The 24,406-nt window shown below is 35.1% G+C and overlaps 2 protein-coding genes and 1 pseudogene across 4 annotated transcripts; all 3 read left to right on the plus strand.

Annotated features, from left to right (window-relative positions):
- Positions 1-2,605: 2,605 nt before the first annotated feature.
- On the plus strand, positions 2,606-10,423 carry LOC141591652 (protein SUPPRESSOR OF K(+) TRANSPORT GROWTH DEFECT 1-like). 3 transcript variants are annotated; one of them, XM_074412056.1, is made up of 9 exons: positions 2,666-3,306; positions 4,421-5,050; positions 6,354-6,459; positions 7,227-7,425; positions 7,958-8,026; positions 8,314-8,388; positions 8,484-8,582; positions 8,740-8,895; positions 10,086-10,423. In XM_074412056.1, the coding sequence occupies exons 1-9, from the start codon at positions 2,829-2,831 to the stop codon at positions 10,209-10,211; spliced, it is 1,938 nt and encodes a 645-aa protein (XP_074268157.1). In that variant the 5' UTR covers positions 2,666-2,828; the 3' UTR covers positions 10,212-10,423. The 3 variants fall into 3 exon arrangements, with proteins under 3 accessions (XP_074268158.1, XP_074268157.1, XP_074268156.1); XM_074412055.1 differs by having other exon boundaries at positions 2,687-3,306; positions 4,343-5,050; XM_074412057.1 differs by lacking the exon at positions 4,421-5,050 and having other exon boundaries at positions 2,606-3,306.
- Positions 10,424-14,594: 4,171 nt separating this feature from the next.
- Positions 14,595-20,588, plus strand: LOC141591653 (alcohol-forming fatty acyl-CoA reductase-like). The gene is made up of 10 exons (XM_074412058.1): positions 14,595-14,981; positions 15,093-15,196; positions 15,954-16,156; positions 16,509-16,609; positions 16,713-16,905; positions 17,833-17,994; positions 18,156-18,237; positions 18,633-18,902; positions 19,308-19,435; positions 20,209-20,588. The coding sequence occupies exons 1-10, from the start codon at positions 14,903-14,905 to the stop codon at positions 20,360-20,362; spliced, it is 1,476 nt and encodes a 491-aa protein (XP_074268159.1). The 5' UTR covers positions 14,595-14,902; the 3' UTR covers positions 20,363-20,588.
- A 3,487-nt stretch (positions 20,589-24,075) lies between these two features.
- On the plus strand, positions 24,076-24,174 carry LOC141593329 (small nucleolar RNA R71; annotated as a pseudogene).
- The last annotated feature ends 232 nt before the right edge of the window (positions 24,175-24,406 follow it).

Below are 24,406 nucleotides of genomic sequence, written 5' to 3' on the forward strand. Positions count from 1 at the left end.
GGAATGAAAGTAATGATTTCGTTTGTCGGCTCTTGTTTGCCTATTTCAATCAAATCTCTTTACTCCTTTCTGATCTGCAAATTACTTTAACTCCTTACTCTTGAGCTCTTTCACCCACCAGCCAATTTCACTCATTATCACTACCCACTCGTCAACATGCGATCACCACTACTATGATTGCCTCACCATTGTCGGCCAATAACTCCTCTCTACCTCCCTGTAGCTACCTCTCACCACCCATTATCAATTGGACCCATCACAACCACCAACATCGCTACCAGTACCATCCTACCACCCTGCAACTGATGATGTGCCGTCGAAATGACTTTGATGATGATGGTGGCGACAATGATAGGCCTAATTCTACTCCTATCACCTTATTCACTCCCGTGCATTGATTAGTAGTTATTAGTTGGTTTATGGACTTATTTAACTTTATTTGTTGAACACGTATTTAGTTTAAGTTTGTTGTGTACTAAACTTATTTAAACCTTTTATTTTAAGGTTATGAGAAAACGTTGTTTGGAAATCTCGTCTTGAACGAGTTGTGAATTTGTCGAATGCTGGAATTTTCTGTGTGTTTGCAGGAACCGTATGTAATTGATTTTGAAGCTTTTTGGGGGAGCTGAAATGGTTGTGAACCACCTGGAACATTTTATCTTGCGACGGAAAATCCGTCGCAAATATTGACTTTTAGTTTGACCTAGACAACCACGTGGCTTCTATGAACAGTAACTTGCGACGGAAAATCCGTCGCATATATTGACTTTAGGTTTGACCCGACAACATGGTGTGGGCCCCATGTACAGTGCGTTGAGACGGAATTTCCGTCGCAGGATAACATTTTGTGACGGAGTTTTGCGACGCCTCTGTCCGTCGCAAGAATTTATTTGCTACGGAATTTCCGTCGCAGGATTTGATTTTGCGACGATTATTTGCGACGGTTGAATTACGTCGCAAGTCCGTCGCAAATTCTATATTTGAAACGGTATATCGGTATTTGCGACGGATTCCGCCGTCGCTATGAAACCTTTTTTTTGTAGTGGTCAATACGACCAACCTACCATCAACAATACTCTTTATGCCCACCTGCATACAACCCTCGTTCCATAACTTTGAAACCCTAGCCTCATCACCATAACCACCACTTTAAACCCCTAACAAACCTCCCTCTTCCTTAAGAAAAAAAGAAATTCCCGCCGCTTGTCAACATCCATCCTTTGTTACCACGCTTTCCAGATCATATTCCTCCTTCCTCACATCAATTATCAAGCAAATAAATCGCACCCTTTATGATTTAACCACAACCAATCAGTGGCGTTTCTAGGACTCCAATAAAGGAGGTTCGAGTTTGACTTATACTTTTTCTATGAAAAATTTATATTGCACTTACAAGTCTATGTTACTCCGAGTCTCCGACACGTCTAATTTCCTCGCGTACCCGTGTCCGACACTTGACACTCGGACATCTCATTTTACACTAAAATATGCATATTTTTCAAAAATATAGCCGAGTCCAACACTTGGGCTCGCACCCGTGTTGGATACTCCTAAACGAGTCCGAGTAACATATCTTACAATTTTTTTTTTTTGTAATGATGGTAGTTTTATAAATTTATAGGTAGGAGATAATAAAATGAAATAAATAGAGTAAGTTATAAGGTCAAATATCGAGAAAACTAAAACAATAACACGTTGACGAATTGACGGAAAACTAACAAAAGTATGGGGAAAAAAGAACACTAAAAAAGAGATAAGGGATTGAACCCCTAGACCTTCATAAGGAAATACCTAATCTTTACCAACAAACCAAGCTGTATCTAGTGAAAAGAACACCAAAAAAAGAACACTAAAAAAGAGATAAGGGATTGAACCCCTAGACCTTCATAAGGAAATACCTAATCTTTACCAACAAACCAAGCTGTATCTAGTGAAAACTATTTAACATATATTCTCTATATATTTTCTAACGAGGGTTCAATTGAATCCCATAAACCCCCGTTGAAAACGCCACTGCAACCAATCCCTATATCTATAACCAATCACTAGCCACCTAAACTTTGACATCAGCCGAACACGACCAACACTTTTGGTACACCTCCTCCCCATAAAATGTTCACCAATTATCTCCTAATCTTCCCTAATACCTTTCGTTTAGGATCCAATAACTACGCCAATAAAATCACTCGATAAAAAACCCAGGTATATAAATTTTTTGACATGTTTTACATTTTTCACTTTGCCCACTTTCCCATTTCTCCTTTCACCTTACATTTTTTCACCCTTTTTTTTACCTCCTTCACCTACACATTTCACCTTGACACTTCCTAGTTCCTAGTAGTCAATCCTTGATCAAACACAAAATCTCATTGAAGACGGGCGATATCCGTCACAAGCTTGTGACGGATACCGTTTTCTCTCACAAAATACCCATTGAGAGGTGAGTGAGAAGCACACGAGGGGTGCCCCACCTTGTCCCCTCTCCCTTTTTTGTGAGAGGTCTTCAGCTTGTGACGAGATTAGCCCGTCACAAGCAAGACGCTTTGTCAAACACAAAATCTCATTGAAGACGGGCGATATCCGTCACAAGCTTGTGACGGATACCTGATCAAAACATGAAAAGTTGAACGGTAAAACAAATTCCACACCCCCTCATTTTCCCCCACTCTTTCCTAATACCACCACTAATTTATTCCCCACTAACCCCAAAGAACCTTCCTCCTTAATCCCCAATTTCCCGATCTCTAACCCCCGTCTTCATCATCATCATCATCAAAATCCCCAATTCCTCTAACCCTAACCCTAATTCTCCAAATCAAACCCCAATTATGTACAGCAACTTCAAAGAACAAGCAATCGAATACGTTAAACAAGCCGTAACCGAAGACAATGCCGGAAACTACGCTAAAGCTTTTCCTCTTTACATGAACGCTCTCGAATACTTCAAAACCCATCTCAAATACGAGAAAAACCCTAAAATCCGCGACGCAATTACTCAAAAATTCACCGAATATCTCCGTCGGGCCGAAGAAATCCGAACCGCTCTCGATAACGGTGATGCAGGGACTGGGTCGGGTAACGGACCGGCTGGAGTTGATGCCGCTGTCCAGGCCCGGCCCAAGGGGAAGCCGAAGGACGGTGGTGGGGATGATGCGGAGAAGGAGAAGCTTCGGGCCGGGCTTGATTCGGCGATTGTTAGGGAAAAGCCGAATGTGAAGTGGAATGATGTTGCTGGGTTGGAAAGTGCTAAGCAAGCTCTTCAGGAAGCTGTTATTTTGCCTGTCAAGTTTCCGCAGTTTTTTACTGGTATAATTGTGAATTCATTACTTTATGTTGTGAGAATTGTTGATTGGTTTGTTGAATTTTGATGCAGTTTGTCGGGTTTCGATGAATTTAGCTTAATTGTAACATATTTGTGTTTCTGTGATTGCGAGATAGTTGATTGGGTTGTTGAATTTTGATGAATTTAGCTGAATGTGTGTTTTTGTGACTGTGATGGTGTGTTAGATGGAATTAAGGGCGAAATAGGGACAAAAATTTGCTATTTATTGGTATTGGATTATGTTGGAACAATGCAAAATGACTCGCTAAATTAGCTTTCTTGTGATCTGTGAGATAAGACTGAGATTGTTGGTTGGTTTGTGGAATTTCGATGAATTTTGATGAATTTTGTGTGTATGTGTGATTGTGATGGTATGTTAGATGGAATTAAGGGCGAAATAGAGGCAAAGATTTGATATTTATTGGTTTTGGATTGTGTTGGCACAATGCAAAATGACGCGCTAAATTAGATTTATTGTGATTTGTGAAGTAGTGGTCTTTCGATACAATTCATGATGCAATTTTTATTATGGGTTGATAAGGTCATCCTGAAAGAGCGTTTATGTGTTGCAACTCTTGTAAATACAGAGATAAGACTGCGTACATGACCTACGATACAATGCCATTTGTAGGAGCCCTTGAGGAACTAGGTTAATAGATGACTTAGCTTCGGGGGATTACCTTACGACCAAAACTTGACTGAATCTTTGAGTAGACTACTTCCATGGACTCTTTGTTTAGCGATTTTGTGGGTGATGATGCCTAGTCTTGCCCTGTGTGTTGGTATTCTTCCTTGTCCCAAAAGGTTGGGTGTGTGCTTTTAGACAGGAATTTCCTGTAAAAAGAAAGCTGTAACTGTTTTTTGGTAGCTTGTATTGTTTTTCTGTTGCATTGGTGTGGTCAATGTCATTTTCTTTTCAAGAGCAAGATTAATTTTGACAATATTTTTTTAATTGCCAAGCGTTAGGGCATGCACCCTCGTTGAAAAACTCATTGTCCAATTAACATCTATTGAATACAGATGATTCTTTTTCTTCACAAGCTGTTATTAAAAGTCCAAAGTCGAATTTAAAAGAATGTGTAATTGGACTTTTTGCAGTCTCAGCAATTTCTATTGCTATATCATTAACCCCGTTACCCCACGAACCTTCCTCCTTAATCCCCCAACTCATCTTTTCAATCTTCCTCCTCCTTTTCATCATCATCTTCACAATCCCCAATTCCTCTAACCCTAACCCTAATTCCCCATATCAAACCCCAATTGTGTACAGCAACTTCAAAGAACAAGCAATCAAATACGTAAAACAAGCCGTAATCGAAGACAATGCCGGAAACTACGCTAAAGCCTTCCCTCTTTACATGAACGCTCTCGAATACTTCCGAACCCATCTCAAATACGAGAAAAACCCTAAAATCCGCGACGCGATTACTCAAAAATTCACCGAATACCTCCGCCGGGCCGAAAAAATCCGAACCGCCCTAGATAATGGTGCGCGTAAGGTCAGGTCGGGTAACGGACCGGCCGCTGTCCAAGCCCGGCTCAAGGGGAAGCCGAAGGTCGGTGGTGAGGATGATGCAGATAAGGAGAAGCTTCGGGCTGGGCTTGATTCGGCGATTGTTAGAGAAAAGCCGAATGTGAAGTGGAATGATGTTGCTGGGTTGGAGAGTGCTAAGCAAGCTCTTCAGGAGGCGGTTTTTTTGCCGGTCAAGTTTCCGCAGTTTTTTACTGGTATAATTGTGAATTTATTACTTTATATTGTGTGATTGTTGATGGGTTTATTGAATTTCGATGAATTTAGCTGAATTTTGGGTTTGTTGTAATGTTTGTGTGTTTTTGTGATTGTGATTGTATGTTAGATAGAATTAAGGGCAAAATAGACACAAAGATTTGATATTTATTGGTTTTGGACTGTGTTGGAACAATGCAAAATGACTCGCTAAGTTTGCTTTATTGTGATTTGTGAAGTAGTGGTCATGCAATTTTTATCATGGGTTAGTAAGGTCATCGTGAAAGAGCGTTTATGTGTTGTAATTACAGAGATAAGAATGTGTACATCACCTCCGAACAATGCTGTTTGTACGAGTCCTTGAGGTATTAGGTTGATAGATGACTAACAGACTAACCTTTACTTAGTTTTGGAATGTTACTTTACTGGATGTCGATTGCTTCTGGATACTTCTGTTTAACATTCTTGTGGGCTATGTTTCTCTCACTCGTTTAGAAGTTTTCGACACGGGTGCATGTCCAAGTGTTGGACTTGGCTATGTTTATGGAAAATATGCATATTTTGCTTTTAAGGTGATGTGTCCAAGTGTCGTACCCATGTTCGAGTGTTAGACACGGGTACGCGAGAGAATACAAGAGAGAATCAGAAGAGTCCGAGTAACATATCTTGTGGGTGCTGATACCTAGTTTTACACTTTTACCTTGTATGTTGGTATTCCTTCTTGTGCCCGGCACGCTGGATGTGCTCTAGAGCCACCAATTCGTGTAAGAAAAAGCTATAATTATTTTGGTAGCTTGGTGCAAATCTACTTAAATGTATTGAATTCTGTTGAAATAAGGTGGCCAAAAACCTAGTTTTACCTTGTATGTTGGTATTCCTTCTTGTGCCCGGCACGCTGAAAGATTAATATTGACAATATATTTTTACAATTGCCAAGAAACAGGGCATGCACCGTTGTTGAAAGCTCGTAGTAGAGTCCAATTAACATCTATTTGAATACAGATCCTATTTTTTCTTCACACGTAATTGAAAGTCCAAAATCCAATTTAAAGTAGCGTGTAATTTGAATTTTTGCAGTCTCTGTTGTTTCAAATACCGTTCTATTGACCAATGGTTGTCCATGGTAAATATACTGAATTCTGCTATTCATTTCATCAACTTGAGGGTTTCTATGATTTGCATGTTTGCACATTCAACAGGGTGTATTTCACATCATAATGTGTCTTTCCAAATACAATGAAAGCATTTTTTTTTCCTGCTTGATTTTTCAGACATTTTAGTTATAACATGGTCGGCATTGCTCAGGTAAGAGACGACCATGGAGGGCATTTCTTCTGTATGGACCACCAGGAACCGGAAAATCTTACTTGGCCAAAGCTGTGGCAACTGAAGCAGATTCTACATTTTTTAGGTGAATGTGTATGGTGCATTCTCTTATAGGTTAAGTGTTATTTCTGCTACATAGATAGGTAGTTACTGATGCAGCGTTGTGTTGCTAATAGTATTGAATGGCGTAACCTTGAGTAAATCTTTACTGATGCCAGCCTAGTGTTGCTAATAATGTTGAATGCCGTAACCTTGAGTAAATCTATAGGATTCATGTAGGACATTTGGCAGCTTAGCTCTTTGCAAGTCAATTTTTGTGTTCTCGAATGGGCATGGGCACGGAAAAATAGGTTTTTATCTGTAAAATATAGTCAGGCACAAACATCTGTAATGTTATCGAAGGATCAACTAACACATGGAATAGTATCACTACTTGGGGGAACTGGCATAGGCACTCATTCACTGTACAGGGAGCGCTAGTCTGCAGTTGTATGCTTCTGTTTTTGGCCGTCTTTGTATTACGGTGGTTCAAATTTTCTTATTGGATTCAGCAATGAGGAGAAGCCTTAATAAGAACTTGTGGTCTATTATCATGAACAAAATCAGACACGAGGAAAAAAGAAAGAGGTGCGAGGAAAATTTGAACATAAAACAAAGGGAAAAAAGAAAAAGATTCGTATATGTTCATGCTGTATAACCAGATTAGCAGTTTTTTTTTTTTTTTTTTTTTTTTTTTCCCTTTTCGTTTTTCATTTTCTTCTTTTGTCATGCCCTCTTTTTTCTGTGGAACATATATTTGAAATTTTTTCCATCCTCTCATGACCTTCAACTCTTCATTGCTGTTCTTTTCAGTGTTTCTTCTTCAGACTTGGTCTCAAAGTGGATGGGTGAAAGTGAAAAGTTAGTTTCCAACCTTTTTCAGATGGCTCGGGAAAGTGCCCCTTCAATTATTTTTGTTGATGAAATCGATTCATTATGTGGTCAGCGAGGAGAAGGGAATGAAAGTGAAGCTTCCAGGCGTATCAAGACAGAGCTCTTAGTTCAAATGCAGGTGAGCTCGCTATAGTTTGAGCTGGGTAGATTGTTCAATAGCTTTGCAGTTTGGTAGTCATATGTGTAATTTCCCATTTTCAGAGACGGTTGACCTTTCTCATGCTAATATGATCAGACTATATTGTATGGGATGCATGTGCTTACTGCTCCAGGTTTTGGAGCGTTTTCCTTGGAATGGTCTCAATTGTTTGACTACAATTTTAATTATTACATGCATATCTCTTTTGACCGTGAAAGCTCAAAATTCGTGTTTATCTCATCGGCTTTTTGTCTAATAGATTATTTAGTAAGTCTTTTCAGCAAGCTTTTGATCTGCTAACATGTGATCTTTGCCTTTTGAATCTTTGGCTTAAACAAGGATAAATAATATAACACCTTTTCATGGATTTCCTGTATTTTAGTTTTCCGTTTGCTTCCCAATTTGCTGGAAAAGTTCTGGATAAGGGAAATGGATTTTTATCACATTCTTTTCTACTGATATTTGTTTTTTGTTTATTTATCTTATAGTTTCTGACCTTATACCTCTTTAGGGTGTTGGACACAATGATGAGAAAGTTCTTGTTCTTGCAGCAACAAACACACCGTATGCTCTAGATCAGGTAAATTTTCCCAAAAGACAATTTCTTTTCACAACCTGAATAATATCCCTTTTGTTTTTTATGTAAGCTGCTCTTAATTCGAGACACTCTCTTCAATCTTTAATATCTCTTGAAGTATATGAAAATATTATAAAAGTATACTCTTATAAAACTTTGCTCACTATTTATCTAATGATAGAAGTTTTAACAATTGTCCTCAAAACTAACAACCCCCTTGAAAAGCAAAAGCAGCATATATAAAACCGAGGTAGTTCATTGCTGGATAAGCGTATGGTTGTCATGTGCAGGCCATCAGACGACGTTTTGACAAGCGAATATATATTCCACTACCAGATCAAAAGGCTCGGCAACATATGTTCAAGGTTTTTGATTGTTATGATTTTCGTCTTCTCATCTATTCTTCTCATGTGGGGATAATCAACGTATTTATTGAAAATTTTTGTTCTCCATCATTCAGGTTCATCTTGGAGATACGCCTCACGACTTGACTGAAAGCGACTTTGAATTCTTAGGTTCGAAAACGGAAGGGTTCTCTGGGTCAGACATATCAGTTTGTGTAAGTGTGCTATATATATTGCTTTAGACCTTTGGCTATGCACCCTCTTACACACTTTTTGGAGTTGTGTAGAAACTTAACAAGTACTTAATCTGATTCTCTGTGTTATGGTTTTTTCAAAATCCCTTCATTGAATCAAAGTTCTAAATCCTCGCAGGTCAAAGATGTGCTTTTTGAACCTGTTCGTAAAACCCAAGATGCCATGTTTTTCATTAAGACGAAAGACGATATTTGGATGCCCTGTGGACCCAGGCAGCCAGGTGCTGTGCAAACTACCATGCAAGAGCTTGCAACAAAAGGACTCGCTGCTAAGGTATGTAGGCTCTCATTCTCACCAGGCCTGTGTATGCATGTATGTACATAGATAAATGTCATTCATAGCTGATTTTCTCTTCATAACCATGAATTATCTGCCACCGTGTTGCTATCTTAGTTCCCCTGGATCTGCAATCGATTGTATCAGTCATACCAGCCGGGAGTTTTGTGCCATTTTTGATAATCCTAACTTCTAGCACCTTTATTGATGATTTTGTGCATGAAATGATTGCACACGGTACTCACTCATCTATTAAAATGTGCTATATATCGTGGTTGTGGTGTAAGGAACGTGAAATATAGCTGGTATTAAAATTTGGTACCTATCACGGTTGTGGTAGGGGACGTGAAATATATGTATTCGGACATCCTGGTTGTAATGTCATGCATCTGTGCTCTCTTATCGAGTGCTATATAGCTGTGATGGCATAATGGCAGCTTTGAATTATGTTACATTACATAATGGTAGCATTTTCCTATCATGAACTAACTTGACAAGTAACAAAATTTATATGGTTCCTGTGGTCCACACACCAGAAAAACAGAGGGTTGGAAGATACTGTAACATAGTTTATGGGATGGGTTCGGTTGGATCATTTTCGGTTTGGATGTGTTTCGGGTGCGTGTTTATCTGGTCATTTTGCATTCAATTCGCTCTGGGTCGGCTCATTTTTGGGTTTATTGGTATGAATTAGATCATACGAAGTCTTGGACTCTTGTTTTTTTTTTTTTTTTTTTTTTTTTTTACTCTATAAGTAGATAGTTTTTTATGAGATTCAAATTTGCCATTTTAGATCAGGTCGAGTGCACTCGGTCAGGTGATTTGAATCACTTTAATATTAGGCCTGTGTTCGGGTCATTTTGTGTTCAAGTCATACTTGGGTTGTTCTTTTGAAGTCTATTTAAGGCCTTAGATTCTAAGGTAGGCTCTTTGGGCTTGTAAATCTAGCCAATTATAGATTGGAATATATGGAATTTCCAAACTTCTGATTTCCGGTATTTACGTCTATGGTTCTCTCATCTACCCCCTTATACCCGCTTCTTTTTCTTCAGTGTTAATCAGTCTCTGACTTGTAATGCGGTTAGCTAGTTGCTTGGAAAATCTTTCCATTGTTTGCAAAGCATTTATAAATTTTTAATTATGTCTTTCTCATCTAATATTTCAATGTACATTAATAATCTGTACAGATTGTTCCACCCCCGATTGCAAGAATCGACTTTGAGAAGGTACTTGCTCGGCAGAGGCCTACAGTGAGCAAATCTGACCTTGGAGTACACGAGAGATTCACACAAGAGTTCGGAGAAGAAGGCTAAAAGTTTTCTCACCTTGCTATCCTGTATTGCTCTAGTACAAAAGGCTTGATATGTAAATCAATATTGTTTGTCTTTCCTCTAACTTGGCCAAAAACAGAGCTCTATTCTTATGCATTCTATAAAATTTTCGTGTACCTTACGTTTCAAAAGCCGCCTGCTTCCACTTCATGATACATTGTATATGTAATCTATACCAATTTTAGTTTTGAAAATTTTCCATTTGTGCTCGTTTTCACGCTGTTCGGATTGATTCCATTGTGGCGCCCAATCGCCCATACACATCACGAAGCCAATAATTGAAATACAGATGTGCAGGTGCAGCACACGGAAGACATACAGGTCCGCTAACATTGTACTATACAGGTACTTGATTTTGTCGTTGTCTTCTACTCGGACAGTATGATTGATAGCTACTTGTTTTCAAGCATCTCTACGACCTTGGTCGTAGAGATGATCACCTTATTTTATTATAGGCGAGAATGTTTGAACCGTACAGAGACGTTCTGATTTGGGTGTGAACGGAAAGAGAGGCGCGACAAGATTTGTAAACCAACTACGCGATTTTGTATGTTATTTTGACTCGACTTGTCGCGAAGGATAGCACGCTAACAAATTGAGTGCCTCAAGTGTATGCATATAAAAGTCATATGGAAGAGCTTCACTAACACATATATGTAGGTTAACATTATTTGTTGATTGAAATTTGGAACTGTCTCATTCTATTTGACCACCAACTCCCTTTATTTGGGTACTTTTTTATACTTAAAAAGGAGTTAAAAGAGTACAAGAAATCACCTATGAAGATTAGAAATTATAATGCAGTAAATCAAAAGCATCTCTACAGTAATATTTTCATCTTTGAAACTTTCTTTCTTTTTGGTGTAAAGAAATCCGCAAGGGCGAATAATAATGTTGACCAGGTTTGAACTTACCCAGGTCATGAGTACTGTCTCTCATGACATTACTACTTAAGTTAGCTGACATTTGCAATAATGTACCCTAAAAAGGGTGTTTATTTAAGAAGTCGGACATTTTCAAATAATTTCGCGGACTCGTAACTAACGTGACTTTTACATTTACTACTTTAGTTTCATCATATTATATTATATACTCTCTTCGTCCAGGTCATTTGTTGTTCTTTGTTTTTGGCACAAAGACTAAGGAAAGAGAAGCGAGTCAATTATAAGATGATAAGTTGGACCAAATTGAGTAGCATTACTTATTTGACCACAATAATATCAAGTTATCATTATTATACCCTTTTGATATTTGCATAAAATGGATTACATACCCACCTATCAACCCACAATTAAACCCATAATTACATATTCCATCTAATTTATTCCCTTTTTACCCCTATTTTTACCCTCTTTTTTTAAAAACTCTATTTTTTTTACCATGTTATAATTGATCTGGTATGAAAAGAGTATGAGTATTTAACAAGTTTTGTAGTGTTATATACTCCGTATATATAGTCATTGACCAACCTACGAGCACATAAAATACAGGTGGGTAGTATATGGTATTGGTGAGGGTTTGGTGAGCAGTTATATGGTTAACGAGCTACTGGTTTAATTTTAGATTCTAGTGCTTTACCGGTCAAAATTAAGATAAACAAAAATCCTTATTGCTTTGTACGTAGGATAAGAGTTCGAAATTTCGAATACATGTACTTGCTTTGTTTAAGTTAATTTCATATGTTTTATTCAATATTCACATTATATATACAGTATGCTAAACAAATATAAAGATAATAATACATCTTTCGTCCTGATCATTTATTATTGATTGCTTTTTACACAAAACCAAGTAAGGAAAAGAAAAGGGATGAAAAGTTATCGTAAAATAATTACCTCAATCACATAAAAATATCCAATTACCAAATTATCTAAAACTTACTCCGTACTAAATATAAAAATAGATAACAATTAATTGATTAATACACCTTAAATTAAAAATAGATAACCATCTGAATTATGGACAAGGTAGGTTTTTGGACAAAGACTCCACTTTGATCCCATGTGCGTAAAATAAATACTTGTACGAGTACATTGTATATATCATATATATGTGTGTCTGAAAATATAAAGCAAAATCAATAATTTTTCTTGGATAATTTCAATTTCTGCATTGAAATTGTGTGATTCAAACTAGTTTTGTACCAAATATTAGGTGCATTAAATGAATACTCGTACATACATTGTTATGTGGACGAGCAATTTCGACTTTTATTTGTCCACATGGCGAATTTAGAACTATTTCTCACTTTAGTTATCTGAATATTTTTCGTGTCTAATAAACGACAAAGACAATTTAATATAGTAACGGAATATTCAAACCTGAGAGTTATCATTGTTCACAGTATTTTCATTAGACTAAGACATCCTCCCTAATAGTTATCTATATTTCACGACCCATTTCCATGTTTTGGTATCCGTTTTACTTTATATTAACATAAAACAATCCATTGTGCCAACACAACATTCATCTATTCTAATTACCAAATTCATCTATAATAAAGTGTAAAACTAAAATAACTTTGGGATTTTCTACGATCTACCCTTATATTTTCTCAAATTCTAACATATATTGTTATAAAAATAAGGATTATATTGTTGGATTTACGAATTTTGGTTGAGTAATCAACAAAAACTGCTCAAATATAATATTTAAAATCGTAAAATTTTAGCATTTAGAGCATTTGTAAAACAATTTATTGAGTTTAGGGATATCTAGTGTAAATCGAGGGTATATCGCAGAATCAAGTGATACACACAGGACTACATCGTAGAAAAACCAATAATTTAATATGGCTTTCACAAAGAGTAGGTCAAACAAAATACCTAATTAATAAATCTATCAATTAATAATACTTAATATATGCACCCATGATAAGTCATTCCTTACCAACTTTTTACCAAATAGGATCATAGCTATTTAATCATAACATAAATTATATGCATACTCCCTGTATCAAGGATTATTGTATGGACCATGATCATATCTGACCACCTCACCTCTTCCTTAAGAAGGAACAATAATATATAAGTGTTGAAAAGTTTTGAAGTCGGTGAAATAATTCATCCGACAAAAATCTAACTCAAATTATCAAGAAAACAACACTCTATGCCCTAAACCATAATCTTGCATATAATCCATTGACTAAACAAGTTTTCATATGTCGAGACACCGTAAAGTTTACCTTTTTTTTTTTTTTTTAATTTTTTTTTGTCTCAGTCATTTATTCATTTTTGGCTGAAATTGAGTAATTTGGAGATGTTTGGTAAACGGCACATTGACCGATTTTTAATATATTCAAGGGCTTAACATATTGGTTAACATATTCTAAAATAATTTTTTTTACTCCATTTTACAAAAAAAAAATAACAAATTACTAATTTGCCAGTTACCAAACACCCAAACACCCAAACTAATTTACCTAATTATAATATGCTATTCAAACTTTCTGATAAAATCTGTCATTTATAATAATTTGCAATCTACTCATACTGAAACTGACCCGCCTTTTACCAAACAGGGCGATTAGGGTATCTATTATCGAGTAAATCCATAAATGGCGAAAGTTCTGAACAGGAAGACCTTTCAATTTTCATGATCAAACGGGGACATTATACTTTCTTGCATAGTTTTGCATTAATTATGGTACGTAAAAATTATTAAATTGATAAGTCTATAGTTTGAGACTCTTAAGTCTAAATTGATAGGTCGTGGAGGGGATAAAGTTTTTAGGGTCGAATGCTTTTATATTTGGTCTGATGTTGTATGGCTGCTTGTAGCTCTATTTTGTTTTTTCTTTTTGGGACTCTACTCGCTGTAGGTCTTCGAGTTAATCCCCTTTTTTATCAAAAAAAAAAGTTTATAGTTTGAAATATTGACTAGAGGGTAATAATTAGAACTTAATCATATATATGAGATACTTGAATTTTTTGAAAATTTTGCATAAATGCAACAATAATAATTCGTATTATTATTCAAAGTATTTCAACAAAATAATGTTTTCGGGGAAAAAAAACATATATAATGGGAATGAAAAACGGTCAAAGAATGCCAATAGAGACCGCAGAAAATGAAATGAAAAGAAAAAGATGTAACATCGGAGTATTGTTTATGAGTTCAAACATGACAGAGACCACATAAATTGTTGTGTGTAATTATTTTTTTCGTAAGTCCAGGTCTTTATATCGCGGAAAATGAAATAAAAAGAAAAAGATGTAACATCATCGGATTATTGTTTGAGTTCAAACATAACATTGACCTCGTAAATTGTCTCCTGACGAATTTACCATGAATAAGTCTTTATATATAATTTCTTTTGACATACAATAATTTCACCTAACTATCCCTTCAAAAGAAAGTAATATTACATGCAATTCCAAAAAATTAGCCAACCAACTTATATCAATCTATCTATCTATTCCCTAAAATTAATCCACCAATTTTACTAGCGTGTACTCTACCATATCTTATAAAGAAATTTAATTTTAACTAGTTACGTACTACGTGTACCTCTCTATATATGCATGCATTTCATATGATCATATAGTTTCATAAACCCCATATTATTTCTACTTAAACACTTCATTCTCTAGCTTCAACACATACCCTTTTCATATTTTTTACAAAAATATTTTTGTACTTTTTATTTAATTTTGCGAGCTATTACTACGATAATGGAGTCGAGTAGTCTTGTTAAGTTTTTGGAAAATAAGGCTATTTTAGTCACAGGAGGAGCTGGATTTTTAGCAAAGAGTAAGTAATTTATTTATATCTTTTCCATAACATGATTTTAATTTGATGTTGAAAATCTTAAGTAATGTATAAATGTATGATAATGAATTTATTGATGTAATTTTTGAATAGTTTTCGCGGAGAAGGTATTGAGATCGCAACCAAAAGTGAAGAAGGTTTACCTACTGCTTAGAGCAGATGATGATAAGGCAGCTTCTCTAAGGTTGCAAAATGAGGTATATATGATCCCTAAATCAGCTTCTACTCTTTGAAGGTAGCGGCTGTAGATTTCTTCGTCATTATAAAACCTGTTTTTCTAACACGTGCCCTAAGAATATACGATAAGAAGCCATTTAAGGAAATAAATTTTAAGCTTTAATCAAATTGAAAAATATATTCATTCTGACCATTTTAGTGAAGGAATCTTAAAAATATTGCCTTATACTCCCTCCAAGTTTCTTATATCTTCCCCTTTCTTTTGGGCACAAAAATTAAGAAATGGGAAGAAAGAAGGAATAAAGTAGAATAAATTATTGTAAGTTGTGAAATTTATAGGTGAGAGAAAATAATAAAGAATGAATGATGAATAAAGAATAGATAAAGTAATGAGAGTTGTTGATTTTTTAGGAGAGAGAAATTAATAAAAAATGAATGAAACTTACCAAAAAAGGAAAGAGGGAAGATAATCAAACTTGTGTGAAAAAGGAAAGAGGGAAGATATAAGAAAATTGGAGGGAGTATATATTTCCTATCATGTCCCTTTAGGGCACAGGTTAAGAAGACCGTTATAAATAATTCAGAAGTCTATATTTGTATACTTCCATTTATAAAGGGCAGAAAAACAACATGAAAAGGTCTCAGTTTAACTTCCTAAATTAAACCTTGTTGAGAATTCTATAGTTTTTTTTTTGGTTCAAAGGAACGCATTATGTCGCGTGTAAGAATCAAACCCCCAATTTCATAACATGTTATGGTATATTGGTATGTTAATAGATATTAGGGAAGGATTTGTTCAAAGTATTGAAGCAAAAGATGGGAGCAAACTTCAATTCCTTCATATCAGAAAAGGTAACCGTTGTGCCTGGTGACATTACTTTGGAAGACATGGCAATCAAAGACCTTAAATTGAAGGAAGAATTATTAAGTGACATTGATGTCATTGTTAATTTGGCTGCAAACACCAATTTTGATGAAAGGTACGCGTTCTAGCCATACGTAGGTACAACTAGATAGCTTAGCTGGTTAAGTCATGAGCTAGGTGTTCGTGGTATTACTGACCTCTGTTCAAACCTAGTCGGTATTATCTGCCCACATACACACAAAAAAAAAAGCAATACGACGTACATAATAATAATAATAATAATAATAATAATAATAATAATAATAATAATAATAATAATGATAGGTCGCTACTGTGTGATAATTAAGTTTTTCTTATAGGTTCAAAAACCTTATAGTTATATACTTATATTCAATATTATTCCGTATATGATAGTGATAGTACTGATTCAGTATCATCCGATGATGTCCTATTATTTTCGAGCACAGGTATGATGTCTCATTATCTCTTAACACTTTCGGAGCTAAGCATGTATTGGACTTTGCCAAGAAATGTAACAAGTTAAAGGTGCTCATCCAAGTATCAACTGGTTAGTGAACACGAATATTCTTCCGATTACAATTATAATACTTATGCGATCAATCAATATGACCGGTAAATAACATCGAGTATTATGTATGTTGTTATTTCAGCTTATGTATCGGGTGAAACGGCTGGACTAGTAAAGGAGGTGCCTTATGACATGGGAGAGTCTCTTAATGGAAGACCTGGCCTTGATATTCAACTAGAGGATAAACTTATTAAGGACAAATTAGAGGAGCTTCATTCCGAAGGTGCCTCTCAAGATGTCATTAAGCTTACTATGAAGGATTTGGCCATTGAGAGGTATACATAAATTTGTATTTACATTTAATTTAACGGGTTTATAGCGAGACCAATCAAAAGCCTGATAAAATTGAGTTAGTAGCTCGAAATTCGTTAACTTATTATGATAAAAGCGAGTTTTATAAGAGACTGTCTTCGGTTAGTTGTTTAGTTATCAACTCTTACATATTCGTAGATGCTACGAGTATTATATACTTTTTAAATTTGAACTAGGTGTAAAAATTTAAAATATTTATGAGAATAATATGCATGACTTACAAATGCGGGTGCTAATTAGAATAGTTGACATATTTAAAATCGAATATGCTGAAAATTTGTCAATCAGGTCAAAATAGAGCGTCATCTATTCAATAACAAAGTCAAAATTTATGCCGTATTAGATTTGTAGGTAATCTTTGCTAAAAGTTGGTCAGCTGCCCATAAGTACTCAGATCATCTCTCAAAGGCTCAAAGCAATTGATTGATAAAATTGTGTAATGATGTATTGATGTCTACCAACTATATACAATTGTCAACTTCATGATTTGTGTAACTCTATTAATTAATTTCAAAGGCCAAAAAGAAAACTTAATGGTAATAGATTTACGTCTTTTTCGTTACGAGATTTAAGAAAATGTATAAGTTCTCTAAATTCCGCAAAGAAAAGATTATAGCATGACTTAAATAGTTATATCCGAGTCGTTACTTTTGTCTTAGGTTTAATTTGAATTACGAGTAACAATAATAATAATAATACGGAGTAATAATTATATACTCGTATTATTTTCCCCGTAAACTATAAAAGGAGTCACAATAAGTCAATAACAAATATATTCTTAACAAGATTTGGACTTAAGTCACGAATATAATTTCTCATAACTTTATCGGCTAAGCTGAGTAACATTTGCTCATCTTTATATATTTAATAAAAACACTTTCAAAATATAGGGCAAATCATTGGGGATGGCCAAATGTATATGTGTTCACAAAGGCACTAGGAGAAATGTTGCTAATGCAAGAAAAAGAAGACATTCCTCTTGTCTTTCTTCGTCCTACCATTGTCACTAGCACTTTCAAAGAACCCGTTCCCGGTTGGGTTGAAGGCATCAGGTATTTGTTTATCTATTCTATTTTTTACAAGACGTGTTTTAGTTAAAGATAAATAAATAGATATATGGGAGAAAAGGAGTGCCTTGTAATTTATTCGGATGGTTAGTTTATCAATCTCACCTGTAAGACCGTCTTACATAATATGATTGGACCGATTGCAGAACAATTGACAGTTTAGCCGTTGCTTATGGCAAAGGAAGATTGCCATGCTTCCTTGGTGACCCTAATTCAGTTGTTGACCTGGTAATTAATACTCTTCATTTCTTACGCAAAACTACTTCTCTAAAGATTAGTCTACGTAAACGTTTTTTAAAATACGTATGCATGGGAGTAATTTAAGTCGTATTAAACACAATATATTAACGTGTATGAAAAAAGTTTACATGGTCCAACTTTAACTTGTAGGTTAAAATCTTACGTATCTTAAGGTTAAAATCTTACGTATGTTATTAACTTTATTAGCAAAAGACGGGTTAAATAGCAATAAATAAATCAAATGCAGAATGTCTAAATATTACGAGTACAAAAAAAAAAAAAATTAAGATGTATATATCTGTTTTAAGAGAGACTAATCAATTTATTACGAAATATAATATAATCTGAAAAATCGAAATGTCGAAAATTTACTGGCCTAGCAGATTCCAGCTGATATGGTAGTGAATGCAATTCTAGTAGCAGCAATGGCTCATGCAAATGACAAAGGTAATCTGACGATTTACCATGTTGGTTCCTCGGTAAAAAATCCGGTGAATTTTAATTCACTGCATGAGGTTACCTACCAATACTTCAAGAATCATCCATGTATCAACAAAGATGGAACTCCTGTTATTGTTGGACATGTCAAGGTCTTAGGCTCCATGGCTAGCTTCAAAACTTACCTTTCTCTTCATTATTTACTGCCCTTAAAGGTAAATAATCCTTGTAAAAGCTTTTTCTACGTACCATTAATATTAATTGTTCATTTAGTATTTAATTTTCATAATGTTAATTAGTGATATGAGATTTTATGTATAAATCATGATAAAATTAGAATCAGACCGAAAATGTCTCAACTTGGTGGTTCGAATCCCCACGCCTGATATTACACTGCCCTTGTGCTATTGTTGGTTCATAGTCGTTCCTAGAGTTTTTTTCCTACTAAATATTAACGTTTCAGTCAAAATGTATATACTCCCTCTGTCCCAATCATTAAAAAATGCTTGTTTAGTGGGAAATTGTTTATATTATCCGTTAATTGTAATTCTTAAAAACCCGTCTTTAATTAGTTGAACTAACCTTGCTTGGTTATTTAAATTTATTTATGTTTTATAAAGGGATTAGAGATTGCCAACATGATGTTATTCCAGTACTTTAAAGGGACGTGCATGGACATGAGAAGGAAGTTAAATCATCTGATGCGGTTGATTGAGATTTACCGACCATATTTGTTTTACAAGGGCATGTAAGTTTGCTGAACACTTACTAATCCTAGGTTTTACTATAAACAATTTGAGCAAATTTCCTGTAAAATGGTTTTATAATATTATCTTGTAAAATTATATAACGAAAGAACTTACTGCCTTTCTCATGGAAATTGGTAATTGGCAGAAATTATTTTAGTGAGATTTTTTAGGTAAATAATCACTTGGTTTTACAATAATAATGCTTATTATGTAAAACGGTTTTATATAAAAAATTGTTATTTCAACATATGGATTAGAGTGTATGTCGCCTTTTAAACCAGAGTTTAAAACCCGTCTAGTTCTACAACTATGACCTTATTTGGTAATCAGCGTAATTTCAGCAGAAATAGATTGTAAAAGTAAATTATAGCTGACAAATTTTATTAGAAGGTTTGACAAACATATTATAATTAGCAGAATTAGTTGAAGTGTTTTGTAGTTAGCAGATTAAGATTAGTAGTTAACAGTTTTCTTTGTAAAATAGGGTAAATTTTCCTATTTTAAAATACGTTAACCAATATGCTTGCGTAAGCAACATATAAATTGTAAAACAACATATTAACTCGAAATATGTTGTTTTAATATGCTGTTTACCAAAAATACTAAAATTAACATATTGATTGGTCAACATGTTAAAACCCTTGAATATGCTAAAAATCGGCTAATATACCCTTTACCAAACAACCCATATATATGGCTCCTTTTAAACCACAATATTGATTATTATTGGGCATATTATCTCACATATAATTTGCTTATATGATTATTGTAGATATGATGACACAAACACTGAGAAGTTAAGGATGACATCGAGAGAAAGAGGAGTAGAGACGGATATGTTCTACTTTGATCCTAAGACCGTTGATTGGAAAGACTACTTCATGAACACTCATCTCCCAGGAGTTGTTAAATACGTTTTGAAGTGATAGATCATATAACACCAAGAACAAACAAAATTTGATTTAATAACTCTCAAATGAGTTAATCAATAAAGATAATATTCATTTCTTATACTTATATTTTTAAGCTTCTAATTTATTGTGTGTTCATTTTTATAATTATTAGATTAAGGTTGTAATTAAGTTGTAATTCTATCTTTCTTGCAATGTCTTCACAGCCTGATCAATTCAATTATATATATTTAGTTTGAAAAATATATATTAATGTAATTATTTCCCGAATGAGTATGTATATGAACCACATCAAGCTGTCAACGGTACTCCCTCCGTCCCGGTCATTTGTTGTCCTTTTCCATTTTGGGTGTCTCAGTCATTTGTTGTCCTTTCTTTATTAGGAATGCATTTGATTAACAATTTGGTCATTCACACTCAATTTGGTCCACATGTCATTTAGTAATTGGCTCTCTCCTCTTTTCTTGGTCTTTGTGCCAAAACCAAAGGACAACAAATGACCAAGACGGAGGGAGTATTTGATTAATTAATTATGCAATCAAATTTGGTTTGAACTTTATCGTTGATGGGTTGGAGTCAGAATTTTTTGGCTACATAGGGTTATTTAACAAATTACTTAGATATTTGGGGTTGGTTTCAAAGTATTTGGGACGAATGGGTCTACATCATCATATTTACGGAATATTTATTTTTCCATTTTTTATATGAAGCCGCTAAACTCCTCAGCGGCTTGTGTCTTTGGCCAAAAGAAAGCTGCGGGTCGCCCCAACGGCTTTGTTCATTGCAATTTTCAGAAACATGCATGCTCTAACTTGTAGAAAATAGAGGATGGGAGATGCCGCTTGTCTCCTCAGCAGTTTTACGCCTTGAAATTTTCAGAAACATACTATAACTTTTATAGTTTTATATGATAGAGAAACCACTAGATTTTCAAGCGGCTTATTAGGCCAACACATTGAAGATTTTATAGACGCTACTGGTCTTGAGTAACTAGTAAAGCCACCAAGTACTGAAGCGGCTTCTTCTAAAACACGAAAAAAAATTAAACCGATGACGTGGATCCATTGACGTCAAATACTTTAAAATCAACCCCAAATGTCTAATTAATTTGTTAAATAGCCCTGTTTAACCAAAAAATTCGCTTTAGTGCCCTCTTCTAGATTAGGATTGTGGATTGTTTGTTGCTAGATTAATATTTTGTCATTATTGATTAGTGGCTAGATCTCCTTTTTATATCATTTAAGATTCAAACTTTATCCAAAATTATGCTAGGATTTTATTATTGGGAAATGATAATTACAACCCAATGGATTGTATTTATCATTTCCCTTATTATTTCCCCGAATTTAGTTTGATTATTGATCCAATAACGAGTAGGATAATTAATCTTTGTTCACTAACTCGTGAGTAGAGCTGGCCATCAGCACGGGCTGACCCGGCCCGGCCCGCCTTCACCCGTTATTTTATGCAACTTGGCCTGACCTGGCCCGGGTCCTGAAATTCCAGCCCGGCCCGCCATTTTAGCAAAAATAAAAAATAAAAAAATTAAATGGTAAGGTCAGCCAGCCCAGCCCGCCACTAGCCCGGATCAAGCATGTCTCAGCCCGGGCCGGGCCCGGCCAAGCCCGCCCCTCCCCTTGGCTTGGCCCGGGTCTGATTAGGAGAGCCCGACCCGCTCCCTGGCCAGCCCGGCCTGACCCTAGCCCGACCCGAGTACAGGTCTACTCGTGAGAGAATAAATCCAGAGTTGTATTGACTTATTTAGGGAGTGACTCACATCCTTTTTTACATCATGAAAATGGGTAGATATGGGGTTGGTTAAGTTGATTGACTGAGCTCTTGACCCAATTGAACCTTACCCAGCCATTAATTTAGTGGAAACAACCTTCTACTCTTAGACCATCCCCAAGCAAAGGTCACGCTAACTAGGCCACGATCCGATTTTACTCTTAATCCCACCTTATTAACCTTGACCCATTTTCACCCTCCCAAGCAGAAGGTCGTGACTTAGGTCATCAACCCAATCATTAGAGTTGTCCTTTTTTGTATCCAACAAATCAGAAATTGACACCTACTGGGTCATGGAAGAGGTCACAAGAATGAAGCAGAGGTCACAAATTGACCTGCAAAGGTCACAAATTGACCTTTGGTCACAAATTAGCAATTTTGGTCACCAATTAAGTAGCTTAATTAAGTTACTAACCATGACCAAGCAAGGTCATGACCAAGCAATTGACCTTGCTTGGGGATGGTCTTAGGAACCGCGTCAGAACCCTTGTCTCATAAGCTACCTACCGATTTTTCCTTCATATTTACCTCGTTAACAGCTAGTTATCGATATTTACTTTTACATTATTGTATCTAGTCTACTCTTCATTTTAGACTTTTAGTTTCAAAAAGTCAACATATTTTGATCCAACCAACTAGACATAGCATACACATCCCCATGACCGTCCCCGTGGACCGACCTCTTTACCACTACTGCATGTAGGTATCGAGATTCATAAATCTTCTTTGATAGAGGTTAGATGACTAAACCTCGTTATCATTCATTCATTCATCATGTTTTAATTTGTGTAGAGTTCATCTTAATTTGGGCTCATTTTAATTATTCTGGGCTTATTTTTTTAAGTATGGTTGTTTAGAGTAGGCATTGTATTAATTTTGTTGTCCAACCCTATTTTAATTTTGGCTAATGAGGGTGTTTTGGGCTTATGTGCATTTCATTGTTGAGCTTTAATGCTTTGTCAGTTTTTCTACTATGGTCAACAATAATATCGCGTTATTTCATTCTCGTCTATGTTTAGTTTACAAAATTTATCTTTCTTCTTTATATCGATTTAAGTTTAATATTAAAATATTGTTATTTTCAGTAAATATATACAACTTCAATTAATTTTACTTATAACTGTTGTAAATTATACGAAAGGGTGTATTACCCTATCACCCCGAAAAAAGGTGTTGGTTGGGGTGAATTTATACCTCCGTTGTAAATAATAACGGATGTAAACAAGAATTTGTGATACAACTTTAAATTGGTATTAAAATTGTTTATAATATTGTTTTGATCAATGAGCTATGGAATTATTTAATATACATTTTTTAAAAATAGTTTACACAATTCAACTAGACGTAAGAAATTATTTACTATTTGTAATTTTTTTTATATTACTCGTATAATTTGTAACATGAATTTCATCAGCTCATATAGTCATATTGATAAGTACGTTAACTTATATTTAAGTGAAATTTATTTTTCAATACTTTTGAATTTAACAATTGCGAAATATCTAATCCTGCAAAATTATATTCACAAGGAGTTAACCTATAACAATGATATTGTTATTTATACATCGTATTATTCTATTATTACTTAATAATATTACCTCTTGTTATATTCACATTAGTTAAACACAATTTTAATATCATAATTTTTAAACAACTTGTATATTTTTGCCCGGTCTAAAACGAGTAAAATAAAAAAGGAAGTTAATAATATTCAAGACTATGGTTTATGAATTTATGATAGGCAATTAGTCACTCTTAAGACAAATATATGCTTACGAGAATTGACATATTGGGAATCATGAATCGCCATGGATTCAATGATAGCATGAGCAATATCCGTATCAATTTGATCAAATCTCCTGTTGTTAGCGGAATCCAAGACGCGAGGGGATTCGGGACAACAACTATTGTAGAATGTAATAGCAAGAAACCATGGGTCCAACCCACGATAAGGATATTCTCTTTGCAACTCCTTGTATCTTTCCCATGTTTCATACAAGCTTTCATCTCCATTTTGACGGAACCCCGTGATTTGGCTTCGTAATAAAGCGGTTTTCTCCGGTGGAAAATACTTTGATAGAAGGCAAGAGCCAAAGAATCTCAATCGGTGATACCCATAACAACTCTGTCGAGGCTATTGATCAATAATTTTGCCTTATCCTCCAAAGAGAAAGAGAAGAGCGTCTCCCTAATTTGAGCTTGTGTGATCTCCGTTTGCCTAGTCATAGAACAATAATCACAAAAAATTCTGGATATGCAAGTTAGGATCTT

Source organism: Silene latifolia, chromosome 7 (genome assembly GCF_048544455.1).
Source record: "Silene latifolia isolate original U9 population chromosome 7, ASM4854445v1, whole genome shotgun sequence".
Classification (NCBI taxonomy): domain Eukaryota; kingdom Viridiplantae; phylum Streptophyta; class Magnoliopsida; order Caryophyllales; family Caryophyllaceae; genus Silene; species Silene latifolia.

What these genes read in the sequence shown, in the direction of transcription:
- LOC141591652 (XM_074412055.1), top strand. Translation starts at nt 2,829, where the DNA reads ATGTACAGCAACTTCAAAGAACAAGCAATCGAATACGTTAAACAAGCC. An exon ending in GTTTCCGCAGTTTTTTACTG is followed by an intron (nt 3,307 to 4,342) that starts GTATAATTGTGA and finishes TATTGAATACAG; the next exon opens with ATGATTCTTTTTCTTCACAA. An exon ending in GGTCAGACATATCAGTTTGT is followed by an intron (nt 8,583 to 8,739) that starts GTAAGTGTGCTA and finishes AAATCCTCGCAG; the next exon opens with GTCAAAGATGTGCTTTTTGA.
- LOC141591653 (XM_074412058.1), top strand. Translation starts at nt 14,903, where the DNA reads ATGGAGTCGAGTAGTCTTGTTAAGTTTTTGGAAAATAAGGCTATTTTA. An exon ending in CTCTAAGGTTGCAAAATGAG is followed by an intron (nt 15,197 to 15,953) that starts GTATATATGATC and finishes GTATGTTAATAG; the next exon opens with ATATTAGGGAAGGATTTGTT. An exon ending in GGTTGGGTTGAAGGCATCAG is followed by an intron (nt 17,995 to 18,155) that starts GTATTTGTTTAT and finishes GACCGATTGCAG; the next exon opens with AACAATTGACAGTTTAGCCG.